Here is a 23,521-nt window from a genome sequence, read left to right as displayed (position 1 = left end):
CGTTCTCTTGATTCCAGGAACCCTTCGTTGCATTGCCCCTCCAAGAACCACGCTAAATAACAGTGGGGTACTGTACAAAAAGTACGCAGTACATAGTACTGTACAGTACCGTACATAGTGTTCTGTAGTGTCCTTGTGCAGCAACAGCCAGGCCCCCTTGCAACCCCACTCTGTCCCACTCCGCTGGTTGAGAGCGACGCGCTTGGACCGCCGCCCATTAAAACCCGCAACAACAGATCTGCGACGTCGACTGGCTGCTTCTGGCAACCGAGTAAACAGCCCGCAGCTGAAAGCTGAAAGACGCAACGATTGCATGTCTTGCCCACCGACCGCCACTCTGCTGTCTTATAAATGAGCCAGCGTGCGAATCGGAAATCCGCAAAGGCGACCACGCTGATTTGCACCACACCGTCGACAGTTCGCAATGATTAGCTGGGCGTTGAAACGCAATTCGGACAACGCGCGCGACGCGCAAACCTCCGGTACGAGTAGAATCCACGATCCTGAAAATACGGAATTTTCTCTCTCGGGCACAGCACTCATGCATTTTCAGATGACACCACGCAAATCGAGCAGCCCGACACTCCGGCGCCCGTGTTCGCCGTGCGCGCATTGAAGACAGCCCTGTTCGGCACCCCCGCCCCCCGCGACCGGCGAGCCGCGCCGAAGACGACGAACGAAAAGACGGCACAACAGAACGCCAACCCCGCCTCCCAAACCGATAAGTCGCCCGTGAAGCCCCCGGGTATTCTCCTCACACCTGGCACTGGCACAACGCGTCGGAAACGCGTCTCATTCGGCCATGACGTGAAGCAGGGTTCTGGGGGACCAGGCAAGACCAGCACCAGTGGATTGCCAGATGATTGTCCTGGCAAGTTCCCAAGTCCGTGGGTTGACCGCAACACGGATGCGGGACATGCTCGGCCAAAGACGAAACTGCAGACAGTTATGGAGGAGTCACGGAACCAGAGCACCAAGGAGAGCGTGACGGATGAGAGGGATTTCGCATATCCCGCAAAAGACCAGCCCGAAGACGCCTGGGAGGAAGTCGACGATGAGTCGGAGTGCGATGCGGACGTAACAACGGACCTGAATGAACCGCACTCGCGGTCAGGAAAATATTGGAAATCATTCTTCGAAACCTACCACACGGATGCTAAGGCTGAGATGGAGAAGCTTGTCAAGTACAAGCAACTCGCCAAGTCTTACGCAAAGATGAAGGATGCCGAGGCTCTCGACCTAAACCAGAAACTCAAGGAGGAGCAGGAGAAGGTCAAGGCGATGGAAGAAAAGATTGCAGAGATGAGCCGCCACGCATCGCTGTCGACCAGAAGGAAAGGCGGTGAATGCGATCCGAAACTGGCTGAGGAACTCAACAAGCAAACCGCGCTCGCGATGGAATACAAGAAGCAAGTAGAGGAGTTAGAAGCCCTACTTCACGAGGAGGCGGATGAACCTAGGGACAATGGCCACAGGCCACGACGAGTTGCGTCGCCGCGGACGCAACGGACACTCATGGAGACCCAGCGTGAACTGAGGCGAGCGAGGTCGCAGGTGCGGGAGCTAGAAAAACTCCAAGAGGAAAGAGACCGGTTAAAGTCCGACCTCAAATTCGCTGAGCAACGGGCGGCAAAGCTCGCGGAGGAGAACAGGAAGCTCTCAGGGGAACTGTCACAGAGCACGTCAAGGATTCAGGAGCTAGAAAAGAGATTAGAGAACTCCAAAGGTTCTTACGACAAGCTGAAGGAGGATGCTAAGGCTCGGTACTTGGAAGCACAGCAAGTTTTGCAAAAGAAGAACGAGAAAATCTCAGAGCTTCAGGAGGAGGTTGTGTCGCTCAGAAGGGACGGCGCAGAGGCAAAACGGCAAGTTCGGTCAAGCCGGGCAAAGAGTTTTGACGAGAAAGCCACGACACTCAAGGTTTCTGACCCCGCAGAAGGGTGGAATGCCTTCCGAGAGTCTAATCGGCCGAGTTCTCAGAAGGTGCCAGCCGCCCCAGTATTACCAGTCGAAACCAGGCATAGAGAGAGGCGCAGCACGGAAGGCTCCATGCGCGCGTCTTATGACGATGTCGCCATTGCGCCCCCCCGCGCTCTCAGGGAGAAGCTCGAGGCGGAGGTTGGCACGAAAACACAGTCTACATCCTCTGTCCTCAGCGACCGCGGAAACCTGCAGGACAGCCGTAGTTCGACGTCCAGCGGGCGTTCCGCCCACATCAGGGAGGAGCAGCCACGTCCGAACCGGACAGACCGCGCAGCAAGGTCGACCTGGGCAGCTACCTCGGAGGAAATAGCCTCTCTCAACGACAAGCTGGGCGAGACCCGCGAGAAGCGCTCCAGCAAATTATCTTCTGAACAACTGAGGAAGCCGCCGGCTCGCCCCTCATCACGAGAGAGCGAGGCACCGGGGATCGACCTCGTGCAAGGGAACTTTGCGCGCCTCGGAGGGCCGGATGCGCATAGCAGTGCTGTCTGGGGCACCATGAATACCTCGCGGACGACGTTGCCTGCGGCCCGGCGGGCGGCTGCAATTGCTCGTCTCCAACGCAAGAAGGCGGAGCGGGAGATGCAGCAGCACGGCCGGGATAAGGAGAACGCGAGGCTAAGGTGACCTGCGATAGACTTTTCATGTGCAATCAAAGGGGGGGGAGGGGAATGAGAGGGGAGTTTGACGGCTGGTTGGGCTCTGGGGTTATTGCATAGTGATGTCCTTTTTCATACCCGGATGGTTGGGCTATAAGGTCCATGGCGCGGTGTTGGGATATCATTGCGCTCAATTTTCACGATTGCCTTGTTGAGTCTGGTGGGCATAACATTGTAATTGGATTGATATAATATAGGAGCAGGATTGATAAGCTTATCAGCGCTTCCGTCTTCGAGTCTCTTCCAAGTTCCGCATATTGATTAACTTGCACCACAACCACAAAGATCATGACCCAATCCCCGGTCATGAGCGCAAATTCCCCAGAGGAGGGATATACCGATAGTGGCGACATAGACTATGAGATTGCAGGCCTTGAGCGCCGGCTGGCGGAAGCCAAGGCCAAACGCAGTCATCAGCTCACGCCTCGATCTCGCACTCACTCTCATACACCACCGATGATGCGTGAGTCTCTGTAAATCTGACTCACCCTTCAGCCACCCTACCTCAACCCGGCCGGTTAGTTTGTTAACCACGCAACCCAACCGCGACAGAACCAACCCCAACCTCTCCCCTCCCCCGTCCCGACAGCCCCCGCCACCACCACCCGGCCAGCAACCACGCCAGCTTCCACTTCCTCCTCCTCCTCTCCGACTCCGCCCTCCCCCTAGGCTCTTTCGCCTTCTCCTCCGGCCTGGAAAGCTACCTCGCCCACCAGAAACTCGTCGCCCGCCGCCCGTCCTCCTTCGCCTCCTTCCTGCCCCTCTCCCTCTCGTCCTACGCCTCCACCACCCTGCCCTTCGTCCTCGCCGCGCACCGCGACCCGCCGTCCCTCCCCGCCCTCGACGACGCCCAGGACGCGACCATGGTCTGCACCGTCGGCCGGCGGGCGTCGGTCGCGCAGGGGAGGGCGTTGTTGGCGATCTGGGAGCGGTCGTTTGCCACTGCTGATGGTGGTAGTGGTAGTGGTGGTGCTGGTGGTGCTGGTTTAGGGGGAGTGGATGCGGATGCGGATGCGGAGAGGTTTGTGGAGGCGCTGCGGGGTTTCTCGGCGCTGCTCAAGACATCCTCGGCGGTAAATGGTACTCGTACTACTAGTGATGGCAGTGGTGATGGTGGTGGTGGTGTTGATGCCGAACCCCCGCCCGTGGCGGCGCACCTCGCCCCGCTGTTCGGCGTCATCTGTCGCCTGGTCGGGCTGAGTCTGGAGCAGACGGCGTATGTCTTTCTCCTGGGCCACGTCAAGGCGCTGGTGTCTGCGGCGGTGAGGGCGGGCATGTTTGGTCCCTACCAGGCGCAAAAGCTCCTAGCCGGCAGTGTGGTGCAGGGGCTGATCGCGGCTATGGTTGAGAGGGAGTGGAGGACGAGGGTGGAAGACGCCGGGCAAAATGTGCCGGTGATGGATTTGTGGGTTGGTAGGCATGAGCTGTTGTACTCGAGGATATTCAATAGTTGAGATGAAGGATTCACAATCAGTATCAGTCCATGATATTGTTGCTTAGCCTTGTCTGGTGGTATCATATTTACAGCCGCAAGATGGCGCTAGAACTCCCTTATTCTCTGCGATCCCTTAGTCGCTGTCGTCATCGCTATCATACGCTACTAACGGCCCGGATTGCGCTGCCGGCTTCGGTTTTGACGCGACAGCCACCTGGGCTGCTTGTAACGCGGCTAGGGTACTGCCCGAGAGAATTCCCCCTGCCGCAGGCTCGCCTTGTCCCTGACGTTGTGCTTCATCCTCTGCCTGAGCTGCTTCTGCGGCTTCGAGCATTAGCCGCTGTTCGTGCTCGAGCTCGTACCCTTCTCGACCTCTCGGGTTCACCGCGTTCGGCCCCCTTGCGAAGTGCACCTCATCTGGTGCTTCGTACCCTTCCAGGCCATAACTGCTCTCCAGTCTCCGTCTTTTCCGCGCCTCCGGATCCTTGCCCTCGATCTCGGCGACATACTCCGCCGGCAGCGCCTTCCGAATGGCCTCCGCTGCCTGCTCCTCGATGCGTCTCGCCTCGCGTTTCTGAGCCATTGGATTTGGATCTGCCGTCGCCCACCGGACATTCAAGATTTCGTTGTGGTCGAGCGACCTAGGGAGAACGCATCAGCAAACTACGATCATAAAGAAACACCGTGTCAAAACTCACTGATGAGCCATTGCCTCCTTGGCAAACTGGGCGTTCGCCTCGTTCGTATATGTCACAAATGCGACACCTCTGGTATTGAGGACACGGATGCGCTCAATCTGCCCCCATTCGGCAAAGTGCCGCGCGACGATCTCTTCGATATCGTCCGTCACATGGATCCTACCAATGTATATCGTTCGGTTCTGGCGTGTAAAACTTCCCACACCGCCCATGTCGTCGCGGTAATCGCTGAACTTGTCCCGCCCGAAGCAGTCGACATTGGGGTTAAAGATGTCATGGAGGCCCGGCAGCCGATGAAGATACTCGCAGTCCTGACCCTTGGGGCTTCATCATAGTATAGTGTTAGTGATCACTCCAACAGAAACTGCGGGACTCCTGACGTACCATATCCCCCTCGCGAAAAATAGACAGAAATAGGAGCCGGGACGGGCATCCGCGCGCGTGTATCCCGTGTCCTGGGCAATATTGCATCTCCCTTTGGCATGTGTCTGCGACAGATATTTGTCCTCCCGGTCACCACCAGACCACTTGTTGTACCAAATGTTAAATATTGTACCAGTCTGCGGTGGCGGCTCCGACTTGATCAACGCAGGATCGATCTGCGGCCGTGCCGGACGCTTTTTCCGCCGGATAATCTTCTTCACCTTCTTCTCTGTCGGGGGCGCAACCTCGTTGTTTGTCGTGGTGAGCGCGAGTTCTTGGGCGTGGTCCTGCGCATCGTCTGTAGCCGTGGCGGCTGGGTCGGGCCTAGTGTCGACTTCCGCCATGGTGAATCTTGGGATGTTTTAAAATAGACTGCAGACGTTCGGGAACAAACAGACAGCTGTTGAGGCAGTGTGAAATGCGAGATAAATGGTTACACCATTCGTTGCGAGGAGGCCGAAGGGCGGCAATTCGTCAAAGTTTGAGGCGAGGTTTGGCAACGGACAATCCAAAAGTGATGCATTCGATGATGGCGCGCCGTTGCTTGGGAAAATCCAAGCTCCTGGTTCAAGATCCACATAGACCCACCTGCCTGCGGTTGGGTGGGTCCCCGAAGGCGGTGAACGGACCTAGGTCGCCCCGCACGCCCCTCCTGGCCCCTCCAAATTCTGCCACTTCGGAACGTGGGGTGTTAAGCCAGCACTCGTAGGTGCAAAGCAGAAAGGACAATTCCTGTATACTGCTACAGCCTATTTCATTTTCATTTGATAGGAGAATAAGAAGGGCATTCCAGCCCAACGTCATTCAAGATGGTGAACATCACAGACAAGATCAAAGAGTGAGCGAACCATGCATTCACAACTGCGCATCGATGGCGGGAACTCGCATTGACAATCGGCAGGATTGAGGAGGAGATGCGGAGGACCCAGAGTTCGTCCTGCCGGGGTGGTTCGAATTGGACAAGAGGAACATGACTAACTTTTCTGCAGAAAATAAGGCAACCGGTACGCTCTTTTGCAGAGAGGGAAGTGACCTCAATACCAAGTGCTGACAATTTGCGCCAGAATATCATCTGGGTCTCCTGAAGGGGTGAGTAAGTGCCCGCAATGCTCACATGGTTTCAGCGTCCTAACTCGCCTTCAGTAAACTTGCGCGGCTCCGCGCCCAACTGCTAGAGCCAACGGGAGGGAGCGGCGGAGGGGGTGCGGGCTTTGATGTGAGCAAGAGCGGCGATGCGCGGATAGCATTAGTTGGTTTCCCATCAGTGGGCAAGTCAACATTCCTATCCAAGGTTACCAAGACGAAGTCAGAAGTCGCATCCTATGCCTTCACAACCCTCACGGCCATTCCCGGCGTCCTGGAATATGGTGGTGCCGAGATCCAGCTGCTTGACTTGCCGGGTATCATCGAAGGGGCCGCAGAAGGGAAAGGGAGAGGTCGTCAGGTCATCTCGGCGGCAAAGACAAGCGACCTCATCCTCATGATCCTCGACGCGACAAAACGAGCCGAGCAGAGGGCATTGTTGGAAGCCGAGTTAGAAGCTGTAGGGATTCGGCTGAACCGAGAACCACCGTAAGTCTCTTTGAGCAGCCCCTTGAGGTTCCTTTCCACTCACATGAGAATCAGTAACATCTATCTGAAACCCAAAAAAGCCGGCGGTATGAAAATCACCTTTCAGTCCCCACCAAAGGGCCTCGACGAGAAGATGATTATGAACATCCTGCGCGACTACAAGCTCTTGAACTGCGAGGTGCTCATCCGTGACGAAAACGCCACGGTCGACGACTTCATCGACGTCATCATGAAGGATCATCGCAAGTACATCAAGTGCCTATACGTCTACAACAAGATTGACAGCGTCTCGCTTGATTTTCTGGACAAGCTGGCCCGAGAACCACACACGGTCGTCATGAGCTGCGAGCTGGACTTGGGGATCCAGGATGTCATCGATCGGTGCTGGAAGGAGCTCAACTTGATACGCATCTACACGAAGCGGAAAGGGATCGAGCCCGACTTTAGCGAGGCACTCATCGTGCGGAACAACAGCACCATCGAGGATGTCTGTGACCGCATCCACAGGACACTCAAGGACACGTTCAAGTACGCGCTCGTGTGGGGCGCGAGTGCGAGGCATATTCCGCAGCGGGTAGGGTTAGGTCATGTCGTGGCCGACGAGGACGTCGTGTACATAGTCAGTGGGTGGAAGGCGTAAACAGTCCTAGAAGATGCCACCAAGAGAGTTGGGTTGCATAGCGATGACGCGATATATATACAATTCTACCGACTTTGCACAAAGGAAAAAAAAAAAAGATAGCATAGTATTGTTAGTCCGGATTTTGCGTGTACCCCTCTCTGTCATAACCCAGTCGTTAACAACCTCCACCCATATACCCTGGGTGATAAGATAATGTTCCATACCAACACTCACACACAACACATCTCCGTGAACGCCTCCATGCCTAAACCGAACAACAAACCCATTCCCTCAGTAGACCGTTACAGAAAGGCCCTCTCTCTATCCGGAAAAGAGAAAAAAAGAAAAAAAAGAAAAAAAGAAAAAGAGAAAAGCGAAACCCGAATGAAGAAAGGTGCGACGGCATCCCCTGTCAAGTAAAGGAATAAAGCGCGCCCGAAATGAATATCACGGCGTTGCAGCCGTTTCCACCAGGATCATAGAGCAATATCTCTAGTTAGACCCGCCGGCTGAACTCGCAGGCTTGCTGCCAAAGAGGTCACCGCCACTGCTGCCTCCGGTGCCGAGTTTCTTAGCTGACGCCTGGGCGAACAGGGACTTTGGCTTGACTCTGTACAGAGATGGCTGTTAGTCTACGCAGTACAGATAGAGGGAGGACAAGGGAAAAGCATGTCGCCGGAGAGGTGCAAACGTACTTGCCGACTTGCTTGCTGCGAAAGGCGCTGAGCTTGGCGGTGCAGGGGCTCATGATGTTGTCCGAGGGGGAAATGTACGTCTTGTTCCTGTAGGTAGGACAGACGTCAAGGTCAGTATCCTTCTGAACTGGTGGTGGCTCATGGCAAAGGCGCTCAACACAGGGAGGCAACACGTACTCGCCCTGATCCATCTTGGACTGAAAGACCTGTCGGTGGTACTCCATGCTCATAACGTCGGGTTTGCTGTCGGTCTCGGGGACGCCGGGTTGGACTGGCATTGACGTGTTGACGTCCTTTGCAGCGAGAACGTTGGAAGACATGTTTTTGTATTTGGGTTTACTGCCGGGATTGGAGAGGGTGTGCTCGTTGGGCGGGCAACTCGGACGGGAATGTGAGAGGCGGTGCGGAGCAAGGTGTGATAGGTAGCTCGGTACGTAGGGAACAGGATTGCAAAGTATTTGCGTGAAGGTTGGGCAAAGCAAGAGGATTCGGGATTCAGCCTTAAATTGGCTGCAGGAATACTGTGTTGAGTGGTGGATGGGAGGTGGTCTTTGCCGAAGAAAATAAAAATAAAAAAAAAACAGATTGCCCGTTTGGGTAACAACCACCGGGCAACGGCATGTCCGCACGGACCCACAACAGTCAAACCCCTGGTAAGGCATCCTTGAGGAATGGGACGTTATGACTCTAGCAACAAGGATATCACAAAAATCAAACTATCAATATGTAGCGGTATAAACATGCGGGATAAATGCACTGTTGCCAGGACATCCTCGTTCCCAGGTACATGTGTCTGTTTAAAGCTTGGACCGCTGAATGTTGGACCCTAGCTGCGTCAGCTTCGCGCCGTACTGCTTCAAGAGCTGCTCTGCTTTTTCCCTCTGTCCATTAATCTTAGCCGCCACAGCCTTGCCGCGCCGGTTCTCATTCCTGCCCATCTGGTTCAGATGCACCTCATCCGGGCCATCCGCCAGTCTAAGGGTTCTGATCTGAGCCCACATGCTGGCCAGCGGAGTATCCTGGCTGACACCGGCCCCACCGAAGGACTGGACTGCCCGGTCAATGACGGCCAGGGCTGTCTGAGGAACGAGGACCTTGGCCTGCGCAATTTCTGTCAGCGCCGCCTTGGGCCCCTGTTCGTCCATCTTGATAGCGGCGTTGAGCACGATCAGACGAGCCGCGTCGATTTCGATACGGGACTTGGCAACCCATTCCAAGATGACGCCGTGCTCGCGTAGCTGCTTTCCGAACGGCGTCTTCTTGGGGTCGTTGATGCGCATGAGCATCCATTCCAAGGCTCTCTCGGCCGCCCCGATCGTTCGCATCGCGTGGTGGATGCGGCCAGGGCCCAGGCGCCCCTGAATGATCTCAAACCCGCGTCCCTCTCCGAGCACTAAGTTGCTCGCCGGCACGCGGACGTTGTGGAAAGTGATGTGACCGTGGCCATGAGGGGCATCGTCATAGCCGTAGACGGAGAGCATGCGATGGATGGTAATGCCCTTAGTGTCGGCGGGGACGAGGATAACAGACTGCTGCCTGTAGGGGTCCTTGTTATTGGGGTCGCTTTTGCCCATGACAATGTAGATCTTGCAGCGGGGGTCGCCGGCACCGCTTGACCACCATTTCTACGGGGCAGTGTCAGTTCGCTGTAAACAGCCCCGCGGCGGACTAAGTGACGTACCTGACCGTTCAAGACGTAGTGGTCGCCGTCGCGCTCAATCTTCATTTCAATGTTCCTGGCATCAGACGATGCCACCTGGGGTTCCGTCATCAAGAAGGCCGACCGGATCTCACCCTCCATCAGCGGCTTGAGCCACTGCGCCTTTTGCGCCTCGTTGCCGTACTTGGCCAACACTTCCATATTGCCTGTGTCCGGTGCAGCGCAGTTGACGGCCTCGGAGGCGACCCTCGACTTGCCCAGCCACTCAGCCATCAGGCCATACTCGAGGTTCGTGAAGCCCGGCGACTCCTTGTAATGGCCCTTAGGTAGGAACATGTTCCAAAGGCCCAGAGAGCGTGCTTTCTTCTTGAGGTCCTCGAGGATCTGCGGATGGGCCTGCCATCTCGCATCGCCAACGCCGATCTGAGCTTCAAAAACGGCATCGGCGCTGAGGACGCATTAGATGATGGGTGTAAGGAAGCAACTGGAACGAGTTCACGTACGGGATACAGTCTTCCTCAACAAAGTTGGCAACAATATCCAATGTCTTCTTCGCGCGATCGCTCACACGGTCGCGAACCTAGATGCATGTCTCAGCTGATGAGCCCCGAGGGCGATGAATTACACGGCGGCTTTCATACAGCAATTGGGATCTGGGCCGACATCTTGGAGGTTTGCTCAGCGAGTTGAAAAGGAACGGTTCAGTGTTGTAAAAGAACGGTGAGATTATTCAGTGCTAATGGAAGTCGAGAGGATCTAATATCCCTCTGGCAAATGGCATGGACGTAGAGCGTTGATGTTGAATCATTGGCTCGAACGAGGGTCGGAGCTCCCTAGCTGGTACCATTACCCGTCCATGCCGAGGTTCGTCGGTCCCCCGGCCTTTGTGGGGCGACGATTGAGTGCGGAGAGCGCCAAGCCTCCGGGTACCCGCAGTGGCTGTTGAAAACTGGAGGTGGCTTGTTGTCATCTTGAACCACCAAGCAGACTAGCAGTATCCCATCACCTTCTGGGACCTCGGGTGACGGCGTCCTGCACGGGTGGAGCAAGAAATCGATTGATAAGTGGGAGTCCGTGTGGTAAGCAGGTAATGTATACGTGTACATAGAACCGCTCTTTTCCCCTACGACGCAATCACCTCCGTTGATAAAATCTAGTGTATATATGAGAGGCCGAGAAACCGAGACACCGCGTCAACCTTGGACTCGCCCAAATTGATCAGAGCTGGAAATACAATCCATAAAGCAGTGGGCAAAGGAGGAAACAACAGAAAAGAAACCAGATGAAGAGCTTACGCGTTGCTACGCTGAATGGGTCTAAATGGTCTACGTAATGTGCCCCTAAAAGTCAAATTAACCGCTCTGTCGCTGCCTGTCCAGCTGCTGGCACGGCATTGGCAATTCACTCTCGTCGAAACCTCCACGGCAGACGTCGTATTGTATGAAAACGACAGGACGACTGCCTTATTTGTAACCGGGATCCATAATGGGTCTGGATTGACGTGAGGACCACAACGGTCGCTGTGTTACCAGTATAGTGTATTTACAGGCACCCGGGTTTTCCGGCCAGGTTATGTTCAAATGGTCCGGGCCCCGGCCCGGTGCCTAGGTTCGTGGGTACCCGCATGGTTTTGGCGTCTTGGAAACGACCTGCACGGCCAGGTAGGGAGGCCTGCTGTACTGTTTGAGACATTCCACGCCGTCCGAATCTCCGCATAGGATTGGTAACCAGACACGCAACGCATGCAGTTATCATTTTGGATACAACCCCGTCATCTCGAGCGTTACTGGGGACGTCAACCCCGTCAGCCTTCCCAGTTCACCATTCCGATGATGAACACACAATGCAAAGGCGGGGCAAGGGTGCACCGCAGATCCTTGGATATCCAAAACACGGGTTGACTTGGGACGGGAAAGCTTGCAGCAACCCGATGCGACATCAGTTTCTGCCCTGACCAGCAGGAACACCGAAATCCTCACCGGACAGAGGCATCAACACGCTCGTGCTAAAGAACCGACAAAGGCACTAAAGCTGTGTGTTTTGAAAAGCTAGTGTATCATTGACTCTCTTAGAGCTTTGTAGCAGCAGCAGAGCTGTTGCATAATCAAGATGCGATCTGTGCAATCGACTGTTGAATCGCGGATACTCATGGTTCAGGTTACGGTACTAGCACAGACCCGTTGATAAGCGGAAAATCGATCTGTCCGGCGGCCTGGCGGGGATCTGCCCCAGTAGCCCACGTTCTCGGGCCCCTCCTTGCCCTCCAACTTGTTGGCTGCACAAGACGGCCCTCGACACTGGTCGGGGCTCACTCGTCCAGCAACGCAACATCCCACCTTGAGCTCCCGCCGCAAAGGTCTGTCTCGGTGTTTTGACGACGCTTGCGCAAGCAGCTAAAGTAGCCCGAGGCAGCAGCCTCGATCCCCAGAAGGCAGCGAGCCTTATCTTTGGGACACGCCGTTGTTGCGACCCCTCCATCCTTCTGATCCCGACCTTGTGTAGCGCAGCACCCAAACCCCACGGTCACTCGATGCTTTCTCTTCTTTACGTCTACGAACCTGTTTCCGAAACAGTCGTTTTGTAGTATCGATTAATTATTATGATCATCTCTCCTAGCCACCGCCCTCTCCCGTCACGTCGCTAAATTAGCTCGGCCCGGAAACCACCTCTGTATCATGTCCCAATATCTACTATCCTGACTTTCAGAACCACCAACGTCTTGTTTTTGGGACTCGGCTATCATCCCTCGTCGTGATCCTGCGAGAGATGGAGAAAATGAAGGCCGCTTCGCTGATGATGCCAAGAAAGCTCCGCAGTGTGCGAGAGAAGAATGGCAATCATCGTCGAAACAGGTCGGCTGAGAACGGCGGCAAGGTCTGTGGAGTGATCCCTCCACATCCAGAGACTTTGTCATTGTTAACTATGGCCTAGTCCCGTCCGCTAACCGCCGATTCATTCCTCTCGTTCTTCAGGCCCGACTCTGCAAAACAGGCCCAGAAGGAAAAGGAAGAAGAGGAGAAAGAAGCCGCAAAGGTAGGCGAGAGACGTCGTGGCTAGGCTTCCGGTTCTGTGTTAATGGTTCCAACAGATTGAAGACGTATCCAAGCGACTCCAGGAATTAAATTACCACGAAATCTCCAAAGAAGTCATTCGATATGCCCTCAATTCTAAGTTCGCCGGCGGCGATATCGATAAAGCTATCGGGCTTTTACAGCTTCAGCAGAAGGCTTTCGCGGGGATAGTGCAGCCGTACAACCCAAATGTTGAAATGCTGGGCGCTGAAAATAGGGGAAACGTCACCTGTTATCTCGATGCATTGCTCTTCGCCATGTTCGCCAAGCTGACGGCTTTCGAATGCATGTTGAAAAATGATTTGGCAGACGAGTCTCGGAATAAGCTAGCCGCGCTACTTAGGTTGTGGGTCAACATGTTAAGAAGCGGGAAACTGATTCACGAAGATATGGTACGATGCATCCTCGCCGCTCCCTCCCACCCGAGGCTGACAGTGTCTCGACAGACGCAACATATCCAGGAGACTCTCGCGGCATGCGGCTGGAAAGATGCCCAGCTTCTTGAACAACAGGACACATCCGAGGCTTTCGCCTTTATCACCGAGACGTTGCAACTACCTCTTCTTGCGCTCCAGGTTGACCTTTTCCACCAAGGAAAAGGAGATGCAGACGACCACAAAGTCGTCCACGAGAGGTTACTCAACCTTGCCGTCCCGCCTGACCCTGACGGCAAAGGGATCAAGCTCGAAGATTGCTTAGAAGAGTACTTCAACAACCAGGTCGACGTCCTCCGGGACAGTTTAGAGGAGAAGAAAGGCGGTGATAGGCCTGTATTGACGCCAAAGAGCACGATTCGGATTGTCACCCAGGAGGGAGTCGAAGCGCCTCGTGCGAATGTCGAAACTGCGCAGCTTCAGCGGAGTCTTACGGAACCGGATGGCATTACGCAATCTCCAGTGTCAATGCCCAGCCCTGCGTCCGCGAGCTTCGACACTCCGTCAACCTCTCGGACTAGATCAACGAGCATCATACAGCGAATTGTCGTGGATGGTGAGGGTCGCGCCCCCGACCCAGAAGCCACGACGGGCCTGCTTCAGCGAGCGAAACGGACCGGCTCGACGGTGGTGAAGGCAGTCACGATTCCGGCCTGGCAGTTCTTCCGATTGATTCGTCAGTGTGCCCACTCCTTCCAACATGAGGTCCCGAGCTAATCCTTCGCCAGCGTGGCACGCTACGCCAAACGGCGAACCTAGCAACGACGTCGAGGTTGCTCGACATTTCAACCAGCGCCCAGTTGTGGGGATTTGTTTGAAGAGGTATACAATGACAGAACAAGGCGTCCCCAAGCGACACAACACCCTCATCGACATCCCAGACAGTTTGCGGCTTCCGCATTTCATGGTCGTTGACGACGTCAACTCGGAGAAGGCATCAAGCGGGCTGAGCCAGGAGTATAAGCTTGTTTTGCAGTCGGTCGTCTGCCACCGCGGTGACTCACTTCACAGTGGCCACTACGTTGCGTTCGCTCGAGTGGCTCCCAAGCTCTTGACAGACAACCGGAGACACGACCACGATCCTCCGCCCGATTACGAAGAGGCGCAATGGGTGAAATTTGACGATTTGGCGATAGAAAAGCGAGTAACTTATGTGGACGACATTAAGGAGTCACTCCGGGAGGAGATGCCATACCTCCTTTTCTACCAGATCGTCCCCATGGTGGACATCACGGCCGCGTCGACCGACGGGTCTGTGGCGGAACCTCCGTCTTACATCGAATCCGCTACTAATGTCCCCGGAACACCGAGCGTCGACGTGGCAGGTGACTATACCGGTGGCATATCGAGGTCGGCGAGCGGCTACTTCGATTCTGCAACGACTCTTCCCGTGGGGACCCCGAGCATCCGCCTTAGCTCTGACGTCGAACAACCTGCGCGGTACAGCTTTGACGACGGCTCGTACTCCGTCGTTCTGAAGACGGACAGCTCGAGGCGCGCCAGCGTCTCGTTCTCGGAGCCAGCGGCCCACCCCTCGGGCGTCAGCTCCGAAGCTACCACGCCGGCTATCACGCCGCAAGATGAAAGCACTGGAACGCGGCTCTCTCGGGCCGCGGCAATATTTTCTGGCAAGACTGGCAGCAGCAGCAAGTCCCGCGCTACTAGCCAGGTTGGTGAAGGTAGAATGAGCATCACCATGTCTAGGCTGGGATTTGGACGAACGAGTAAGGAGCTCCCTAACGGCGCCAATAATACCGGCCGCGTCAGCTCTGAGGCGGCCGCCGAGGACCGGCCTGCGGCTATTGACGGGGATGAAGCCGCCGGCAAAGGCAAGGAAAAGGAAAAAGACAAAGACCACCACACTTCCCATTCTCCTCATCACAAAAAGGACAGGAATAAGTCGAAGAGTCGGGAAAAGGAGGATAAGAAGGAAAAGGACAAGGATAAAGGGAAGTCGTCCAAGGAGGCTGTTCCGGACCGTGAGTGCATGGTCATGTGAGCATTGCTTCGCTTCCTTGCACTTGGAGAGGTCAATGGCGGTATGCGGATCGTAGGTTCTGGTCGATCAGGGGTGGCATGTTTCTCATGTGGAACCTGCGCTACTTGTGCGTGATCTCTCGCTATCTTTCTATCACACGCGCCGAATTCGGGATCCAAGCGGGCGGTTTCCTTCTCTTAGCAGGTCGATTACCGGTTGGTAGGTTGGTTGATTCGAAACAAAACTTGTTTCCCTGGCGGCGGTTAATTATTTTGAGCTGGAACGGAAAAGAGAGGGGAAAAGGAAACGGAAGCATGGCAATGGCCGGCGGGTGGGCGTGGTGGTGATCTTATTGCATTGCATTCATGTCGGATATACCACCAAAGACGGACGGATGGATGGATGGACTACTACTACTATTGGACCGGGTTGTTCCAAGAGGCGTAGGAAGAAAGGGAGGGGTTTAATCTGAGGGGAAAGAGGCAGCGAGCATGACCGTGGTTGCCCTGCCTCGATAATGCAGGGGAGGTAGCGCTATCGTCGATACGTATAAAGTAATGGATGTTTAGATGAACGGAGCAAGCGAGTATTTCCTGGAAAGGCTTAACCTGTATCCATTGTTATGCGGTGCGGTAGATCATGTGTTGGTTCAAGCTGGACTGAGCGATGTTGGCTGGTAGTATAAGCAAACGCGAGAGGTGGTCATTGTATGTAGATACCGCCTGGGATACATTCATAACAGTCCATTTTTCATGCTAATTTACAGCGTTCCAATGCTACTTAATATTCTACAACGCTAGCTGTCTCTCGGCCCATTTAAGAGGTCGATGGACGGGCCGGCGTGGGAATTCTGTAAACCTCTGCTTTCCCCCCTTTTTTTGACCAAGTCCTCGCTGCCCACAACCGCATTCCCAAGGCCCTGCCGGTCGGTCATAAGCTGCAAAAAGGGGATCCCTTCTTTATTCCCCTTCCCCAAACCCCTTCCCAATGAGAGAAAAAGGTCTATAGTACACATGTGGTTTACCCATCCCGCTCTCCATCGCGCGTCCCGGTCATTTAAGACGCCTATCCATCCGCGGGTGGCTAAACACGGCTGGGAAGGGAATATGGAAGGAAAGTCTATCATTCGCTCAGGAGCCGCAGATATGCAAAGACGCAGGCCGACCAACGTGGAGTAACCATGATATGCTCGTGCTGCTTGATGATCCAGGCAGTCGATCAGAGTATATAAAGACATGGAGATGAAAAAGAGGGCTGATAGAATGAGCACGACGAAGGCCGAAAGGTTATGCTTATCCCGCTGGTTGTTGGCTAGTCACTCGGGTGTTATTAGATTATACGGCCGGAGTATGGATGCATCGGAGCGGAGCGGAGCGGAGCGCGGTTGGTGGGCGCAGGCCGCAGGCCAGGGACCTCAGTCTCAAGATCCTGTGGCTTGCGAAGCTTGTCTTCCATCTAGAATGGGATGTTCATCGCCGGCTGAGCGCCCAAGGCATCCTGCTGCTCTTGAAGCTCCTCGCCACCGGCCTCAATGGAAATGCCAACTCCGATCTTGGCTTGTTGCTAATAGGGGGGTCAGCTTCAAATTCCCTAACCCAGCCGAATTTCAACTTACCGTAACATGGTCGACATCAGCGGCAAAAGTCATCATCACAGGGGCGGCAACCCGCTTCTCGAGCAGGCAGCTCAACTTGCCCTTGGAATCGATCTGTGCCCGGAAAGTCGACATACGGAAGTCGTACTTAGCACCAAACGTGGTAGTGCCGTCTTTTTGCGGGCCACCCATCATGGCGGCACCGGGATTAACTGAGAGGGTCATGTCCACGCCGGCTTGGACCTTGTCGGACAGACGTTGCCAGTACGACGCGTTGAGTGCACCCTGAGCTTGCAGCTGGGCACTGGCAATCCAGTTATCCGACTTGTAGCGGGCAACATATGAGACACCGGTGTCAGGGGGCTGAGTAAGACCGACACGCTGGTAGACAGCCTCCAGACCCAGAGCAAGCTTGGGCGTGACGGACTGTAGATACTGCCCGATGAAAATGCCCGTCAAACCGCCGTCAAGGAACGAAGGATTGAGTGCCTTGATTGTTGCGGTGAAATCGGCCCCAGTGTACTCGTTCTCAAACTGGGCCATATCCTGGCCCATGCCGCCGCCGCCGGGCGCAATCTGGAACCGCGACTTTGTAACCATAGCATTGCTCCATCTCCAGTTGAACGACGCGGAAAGAGCGCCTTGCTCATCGATGTTACCTTGGGCGAACACCTGTTGTTTGATTGTGTTAGATCGATTCGAATGCCAGCAGAAGGCAATAGTGCGAAAGAGCGCCATACCTTGCTAGTGCCATAAAGAGCGGCGAAGGTGTATGGGTTTAGCCGTTCGCCCATGGCGAATTGGTGGGATACTTGGAATCTTGGCTTCTCGTCAGCACTGCGCGTTGAGTGGAGGGTGGCATATCTCTATCGTCTATGCTCGTAATGCCGGCCCCGATACGTCAATCGTGGCTCGCCAAGGGACATACAAAGGGTTCAGGCTGAAGGCCTTGGTAAGCTCGGCCCGCAGACCGGAGAACATCAAGGGGGTCGTAAGGACATCGCGCTGGACCTCTGTGGAATTGGGTGTCAGTGCCGTGGAAAAGGAATCTCGCCATCCCGAAGAAAGGAACGGAACGGTCAGAGCCGCCGTCTTGTGACGTACCCTTCGCAATATTCTCTACCTGGCCAGGATTCGACAGCCCAAGCTTTGCTCTCCGTTCTTGAAAGCCGTTATAGACATCTGAGAGCCCAGAGAAGATCCGGTTGTTGCGCATAAACGCAAGCGGCGCGTCGGAGGTGGACGCCATGGTGACAGTAGTCAGCAGTCGCAGGGATTGTGAGAAGACGGTTCTGGGTGGCGCCGGATTAAAGAAAGGATCGTAGCTGGAGTCGGGGCAATGGATATCTAATCGACCCGATACTCGCAGGCGCCTTGACTTGCTTTACCGTCGCAGTCGAGGGTGGCTCTCGATGTCCGGGACAATTGAGCCGTCACTGGGGATTCGGTCCTGGTCGAAATCGTTCAAAGGAGCTGGGCCAAAAATTTCGCGGTCCGGGAGTCGCCAGCCGGCTGGAAGGCCCATGCGCCTTGTGGAGACCAAGCAGCCGGCTGCCAAGGCGTGATGACGGCACGGCAGCCGGAGTCGGAGAAATCAGCCACCGATGCTAGGATGGATGGATGGATGCTCCAACAACCTGAACCGCATCCTGGGACTAGCTACCTACCTGACGGACAGCCTTGTCACATGTGCGATTTCTTAAAGAGTACAAAATACTTATCCAATGACGTGCAAGGCGGATTAATCAAAATGTCAGAAGTCCTATCGTTTACATTGAATCTGCCTGTACCTCCTATCCTGTCCTAGGGTTATTAGTGGCTCCTTCTATTCTCTAAACTAAGCTCGGATCTGTGATTGTCTGGTTGCTGGCACTGCATCGTGGCTGACGCCACACAACGTAGCTATTGTGCTTCGCCCGGTCCAACCCGAACTTCAGCCATCTAAACCTTTGATTGCATCGTCTTGACGCATAGCACGTACCATTCTTAGATTCTTGCTGTCTTTGCTGTGTTGCAACTATTATCTTTTACGACGTGCTTCTGAGAGACTAAGTACTGCTAAGGTGGAGCCATTCTCACTCGCCGCAGTCGCCCTCGGAAAAGCATTGGTTGCTTCCCATTGTTGGGCGAGAAGCGGCTGCCGCACCACACATTCCCATAGATATCTCGCTCGTCGCCGCCGGCATTCTCTACCCGTCACCGTTGGCGCTTATTGAGAACAACCGTTGAAGTCTACGAAGACTGCTTATCGTCAGTTTTCCTTTTGATACCTGCCACCAGGACCACCGCCCCCAGGCAATACCTCGGCCACTGAAGTGCCGGGGAGTGTTACGGCAAACCTCCAGGGCAAGCTGCTTTTACCACATCCAGCCGTGCCCTCAGAATCTCCGAACCAAGCGTCGACACCATGGATACTCTCCTGTAAGTTGAGTTTCTTGGCATGCCATTCCCTGTCCAGCATTGTTCTCGCGCCGGCAGCTGCCGACCTCTCCACGAAGGTCTGGATCCTTATCGCTTGGTTATGCTAGTCTTAAGGCTCGCATACGCCAGTTGGGCATGGCATAACACCGTGACCATCGTGCTCCTCAGACAAAGTCTGATGAACCGAGCTAGGCCATGCCGTCGCTAATAGTTTTAGTACGGCCGAAATCGCGGTCAACGCTCCTCGCTATCGTCGCAAAAGCTCGACCTTCATAGATGGTATCCACGATATCTCCGAGGATCAGGGAAATCTGGCGCCAGCCCAGCTTTACAGCACCATGTCTGGTCGGCTGTTCCACTCTGGCAGGATCGCCATTGTCATGGTTGGCCCTCCGGCTCGTGGGAAAACGTAAGTCCTCTTGCAACCGCGCAGCTCCGGGGCTGTAACTGACCCAGACCCAGTCACATTTGTGTCTCGGTGGCTCGCTATCTTTCGTGGTAAGTTTGGAAGGCACGCTTCTATCTTGGTGGATGCTGATTTATATAGGCTTGGTGTGAAGACGCGCATTTTCCATCTAGGAGACTACCGTCGGGCTACCGTTGGTCAGGGGGGCGATGTCCCCCAGGATTACTTTTACCCAAATGCGTCTCCAGCTTCGGTAATGCTCCGTCAAAAGATTCTCAAAAAGTGTAGAGAGGACATTTACGCCTGGTTAAACCATGAAAACGGCCAAGTTGCCATCTACGACGCTGTCAATCCGACTGCGAGCGGCCGCCGCGCTCTGGCCAAGGAGTTTGCCAAGCACGACGTCCAGGTGGGACTCTAAACCGACCATCTTAGGAGCAGGCTTGCTAAGGTGATGTGCGGCAGACCCTCTTCATCGAGTCGTACGTCGACGACCAAGAAATTCTCAAGGAAAATGCACGGAACGTGAAGATATCTTCTCCTGACGTGAGTATTCCCTGACATCTCGGTCAGATTAGGATGCTAACCACCCAAAGTTTCATGGGATGGACCCCGATGAGGCAGCTAAGCGCTACTTAAAGCGGATCGAGACCAAGATTCCCGTATTCGAGACTATGCAAGAGGAGGAGTTGAACTACGTCAAGATGATCAACGCTGGTCAAGCCTTCTACTACAATAACGTCAGCTTCAACTACTTGTCTCACAGGATCGTCTTCTACTTGACCAACTTGCACATCAAGTCGCGCACCACTTTCTTCGTCCGCGCTGGCCCTGCTACAGAAGAGGATTCGTACAAGGCCGATGCGCCGCTTTCGGACGAGGGCATAGAGTATGCACACAAGATGACCGAGACGCTCCTCAAACACCGGGAACAGGAACGCCAGGCGGCAATCGCCCAGAGCGGCGCCGAAGCCCCATTGCGGCCCCTGACGGTCTGGACATCGACCAGACTTCGCACTATCCAGACTGCGGACCCCCTGAAGGAGATGGGTTACAAAGTTAGACAGCGGTCGCAAATGAGCCAGATCAACCCCGGCGTTTGCGAGAAGCTGTCGGAGCGCGCCATCCGTCACTTGTATCCTGAGGAAGTCGAGAAGCACGAGCTGGATCCCTACCATCATCGCTACCCCCGCGCAGAGGTATGGCAGCCGTTGGGTATACCTGCTGTTAACTGAGAGCTAACCGGATACAGTCGTACCATGACCTCGCTGTCCGTCTTGAGCCTATTATTCTCGAGCTGGAGCGTGAGCAGAACGATCTCTTGATCATCGCTCATGAGAGCGTCTTGCGCGTCCTCTATGCGTATTTGATGCATTGCAGCACGCGGGACATTCCCAAGCTTAAGTTCCCTCGGGATGAGATCATCGAGATCATTCCCGCAGCGTACCAGAACGAAGCGAAGCGAATTCACATTCCCGGACTTGATTCAAGAATGATACCCGGTTCCCCGGAGGATATCCGCATCCCGGTTCCCAGCGAGCTGAACGGCCAGCTCCCGCCGATCCCCGGTATGAGCAGTCCCGCGGAGCCCACCGACGCTGCGGTGACGCGGCCACCCGAGAAGATTGTGAACAAGGCAAAGGAGATGGTGTCTGACAAGGTAGCGGACGAGGACTAATTGAGACGAGAGATCAGCAGCCAAGCATCCCACAAGAGTTGATGGGACAAGCTAATTTTGGAGCGCTGGATATCGACATTCGATGATCAATGTCTCGTATCAGGGAAACGCCCCTCTCCGGCCTCACCTCTTCGCCTTACTTTATGAGATTTCTGTTGTTTCGCGATGGCCAACCTGGACCGCGTAAGCCCTTTCCAGGCATCCCATACTATTCACAAAGATCATGGGACTGTTTTTAGGTGGATACGGAGCATAGTGTTTTGAGGACGGGAAGGTCGGGTTAGCGTTAGGCCCATCGTGAGGAATGGCTAGGTCCAATTGATAGGTTTATACAAAGGCAGATGCCTCTCCCAACTCGATACTTCGAGAGATAGATAAAAGGTGTATCATTTCTACAGCGGTCCTAGATGTCCGTTGTGTCACTGGGCGAGTTCACAGTCCATCAACAGCCCTAACCCTGGCGGTAGCTGCAGCGCAAATGACGTCGAGCGCCACATTGGCAGCCCCGCGGCAGCTCCCCGCAATCGTCTCTTTCGAAGAACATCCGCGATCAGCCTCGTTCAATAACCGCTGAAAGTACGTTGCCCGGTTTCGTATCAATCATGGCAAGCAAAACAGCTCTTATCACCGGCGGCACAGGCCTGCTGGGTAGGCAGGTTGTCAAGGCGTTCGCTTCCAACAACTGGTCCGTGAAAGCCACAGGCTTCTCCCGCGCTGATGGCACCTCCATCCTCAAGGTTGACCTGGCCAATGCAGCTGAGATTGAGAAGGTTCTGGATGAGCAGAAGTGAGTAACGACATACCATACCTGCCTATCAGGTAGTCATAGTCGGTAGTGCTCATAGATGGATGTACTCTAACCGCTTGTGCTCAGACCGCAGGTAGTTGTTCATTGTTAGTCTTTTCTCGCCTCGAGCCACTTCCCCACTCCACAATCCAGTCTTCTAATAGCGATTGTTTCAAGGCGCCGCCAACCGCTTCCCCGACAAGGTCGACAAGGACCCCGAGGGCACGCGCGTAGTCAACGTCGAAGCATCCAGGACCCTCGCGCGGCTCTGTGCGCAACGGTCGGTCCTGCTCATCTATATCTCCACCGATTACGTCTTTGCGGGCAAGCCCGGGGACGCGCCGTACGAGGCCGACGCGGAGACGGGACCGACCAATCTGTATGGGCAGACGAAACTGGACGGGGAGAGGGCTGTTCTGGACGAGTTTGGAAAAGCTGGGAAGGAAGGGCTGGGCGTGGTGCTCCGTGTGCCGGTGCTCTACGGGTCGGTCGAATCGAACGCCGAGAGCGCTGTCAATGTGCTGATGGACTCGGTTCAGAAGGCACAGCAGGACGGGGTCAAGATTAGCATGGACCACTGGGCGCTGAGGTTCCCGACCAACACGGAGGATGTGGCGAGGGTTTGCTATGGTGAGTGTGCACTGGGTACGAGTTTGGTGTTTTCACCGGTGGTTCTGCTAACGGTGTTTGCTTTCCGCTACTAGATGTGGCGGTGAGGTACCTTGAGACTGGGGACAAAGCGTCGCTTCCGAGAGTGCTTCAGTTTTCGAGCGAGGACAAATACACCAAGTACGAGATCTGCCAGCTGTTTGGTGAGATCATGGGCTTGCCGATCGATCGGATCGAGCCGAACACCGAGGGCAACGACCCCAAGGCCAGCGTGCAGAGGCCGTACGACTGCCATCTCAGCACGAAGGCGCTGAGGGAGTTGGGCATTGATGTGTCGACGCAGGATTTCGTCGGCTGGTGGAGGCGGGAATGTGGAGCGTTCCGACATTGATCAGCGAAGAAGACACTGATGCAACATGTATCACATGGTGGCTGCTAAAACGCGTCGATCGCAGGGACCAGCGCACCGTGTTGGTATGCAAGAAGCCCGAGCGCCATGCGCGTTCAACATCAGTTGGGCCCCAGCAATTCGTCGGATCGTCCCATGGCGCTTTTGGCTTGCAGAAGAGCGCGGATCGCCGCCAGTCTCCCGCTCTCGCATTCCATACGCACCAGTGGAGATGGGGCCTAAAGGGACATCATGCCCGCCAAATGTCTCTCTTCTTATGATAAACTTTGCTTCGGGCTAGGCGGGAAGGCGGAGATTTATTTCATGGCCTTCCCATTTCCTGATTCTTCTCCTCCTGTCTGCTGCGTTTTTCAAAACCCGGTGCTGAATGCAAGGAGCCTGTAATTA

At 55.0% G+C, this 23,521-nt stretch overlaps 10 protein-coding genes across 10 annotated transcripts; 6 read left to right on the top strand and 4 right to left on the bottom strand.

Moving 5' to 3' along the window:
- Positions 1-424: 424 nt before the first annotated feature.
- MFIFM68171_04609 (uncharacterized protein) lies at positions 425-2,610 on the top strand (the record flags this gene model as incomplete). The annotated part of the gene is made up of 2 exons (XM_071060029.1): positions 425-482; positions 554-2,610. The coding sequence occupies 2 exons, from the start codon at positions 425-427 to the stop codon at positions 2,608-2,610; spliced, it is 2,115 nt and encodes a 704-aa protein (XP_070916130.1).
- A 320-nt stretch (positions 2,611-2,930) lies between these two features.
- MFIFM68171_04608 (uncharacterized protein) lies at positions 2,931-4,096 on the top strand (the record flags this gene model as incomplete). The annotated part of the gene is made up of 2 exons (XM_071060028.1): positions 2,931-3,105; positions 3,195-4,096. 2 exons carry the CDS (start codon positions 2,931-2,933, stop codon positions 4,094-4,096), a joined length of 1,077 nt encoding a protein of 358 aa, XP_070916129.1.
- Positions 4,097-4,210: 114 nt separating this feature from the next.
- CWC2 (Pre-mRNA-splicing factor) lies at positions 4,211-5,542 on the bottom strand (the record flags this gene model as incomplete). The annotated part of the gene is made up of 3 exons (XM_071060027.1): positions 4,211-4,718; positions 4,776-5,099; positions 5,160-5,542. 3 exons carry the CDS (start codon positions 5,540-5,542, stop codon positions 4,211-4,213), a joined length of 1,215 nt encoding a protein of 404 aa, XP_070916128.1.
- Positions 5,543-6,007: 465 nt separating this feature from the next.
- RBG2 (Ribosome-interacting GTPase 2) lies at positions 6,008-7,410 on the top strand (the record flags this gene model as incomplete). Its single annotated transcript, XM_071060026.1, has 6 exons — positions 6,008-6,036; positions 6,100-6,128; positions 6,188-6,202; positions 6,263-6,287; positions 6,342-6,770; positions 6,825-7,410. 6 exons carry the CDS (start codon positions 6,008-6,010, stop codon positions 7,408-7,410), a joined length of 1,113 nt encoding a protein of 370 aa, XP_070916127.1.
- A 474-nt stretch (positions 7,411-7,884) lies between these two features.
- MFIFM68171_04605 (uncharacterized protein) lies at positions 7,885-8,407 on the bottom strand (the record flags this gene model as incomplete). The annotated part of the gene is made up of 3 exons (XM_071060025.1): positions 7,885-8,002; positions 8,088-8,174; positions 8,265-8,407. The coding sequence occupies 3 exons, from the start codon at positions 8,405-8,407 to the stop codon at positions 7,885-7,887; spliced, it is 348 nt and encodes a 115-aa protein (XP_070916126.1).
- A 477-nt stretch (positions 8,408-8,884) lies between these two features.
- MFIFM68171_04604 (uncharacterized protein) lies at positions 8,885-10,412 on the bottom strand (the record flags this gene model as incomplete). The annotated part of the gene is made up of 4 exons (XM_071060024.1): positions 8,885-9,712; positions 9,769-10,195; positions 10,251-10,327; positions 10,389-10,412. 4 exons carry the CDS (start codon positions 10,410-10,412, stop codon positions 8,885-8,887), a joined length of 1,356 nt encoding a protein of 451 aa, XP_070916125.1.
- Positions 10,413-12,513: 2,101 nt separating this feature from the next.
- Positions 12,514-15,251, top strand: MFIFM68171_04603 (uncharacterized protein; the record flags this gene model as incomplete). The annotated part of the gene is made up of 5 exons (XM_071060023.1): positions 12,514-12,621; positions 12,679-12,780; positions 12,836-13,210; positions 13,265-13,928; positions 13,981-15,251. The coding sequence occupies 5 exons, from the start codon at positions 12,514-12,516 to the stop codon at positions 15,249-15,251; spliced, it is 2,520 nt and encodes an 839-aa protein (XP_070916124.1).
- Positions 15,252-16,685: 1,434 nt separating this feature from the next.
- On the bottom strand, positions 16,686-18,073 carry TOM40 (translocase of outer mitochondrial membrane; the record flags this gene model as incomplete). The annotated part of the gene is made up of 5 exons (XM_071060022.1): positions 16,686-16,793; positions 16,846-17,496; positions 17,565-17,661; positions 17,753-17,837; positions 17,929-18,073. The coding sequence occupies 5 exons, from the start codon at positions 18,071-18,073 to the stop codon at positions 16,686-16,688; spliced, it is 1,086 nt and encodes a 361-aa protein (XP_070916123.1).
- Positions 18,074-19,231: 1,158 nt separating this feature from the next.
- On the top strand, positions 19,232-21,329 carry MFIFM68171_04601 (uncharacterized protein; the record flags this gene model as incomplete). Its single annotated transcript, XM_071060021.1, has 7 exons — positions 19,232-19,245; positions 19,463-19,654; positions 19,708-19,743; positions 19,793-20,060; positions 20,117-20,197; positions 20,248-20,850; positions 20,904-21,329. The coding sequence occupies 7 exons, from the start codon at positions 19,232-19,234 to the stop codon at positions 21,327-21,329; spliced, it is 1,620 nt and encodes a 539-aa protein (XP_070916122.1).
- A 602-nt stretch (positions 21,330-21,931) lies between these two features.
- MFIFM68171_04600 (uncharacterized protein) lies at positions 21,932-23,116 on the top strand (the record flags this gene model as incomplete). Its single annotated transcript, XM_071060020.1, has 4 exons — positions 21,932-22,116; positions 22,204-22,223; positions 22,294-22,746; positions 22,821-23,116. 4 exons carry the CDS (start codon positions 21,932-21,934, stop codon positions 23,114-23,116), a joined length of 954 nt encoding a protein of 317 aa, XP_070916121.1.
- Between the last annotated feature and the right edge of the window lie 405 nt (positions 23,117-23,521).

Source organism: Madurella fahalii (assembly GCF_045866475.1).
Source record: "Madurella fahalii IFM 68171 DNA, scaffold_2, whole genome shotgun sequence".
NCBI classification, from domain to species: Eukaryota; Fungi; Ascomycota; class Sordariomycetes; order Sordariales; genus Madurella; species Madurella fahalii.
The sequence above is the reverse complement of the archived record's forward strand: the minus strand, read 5'-3'. Positions and strand labels throughout refer to the sequence as shown.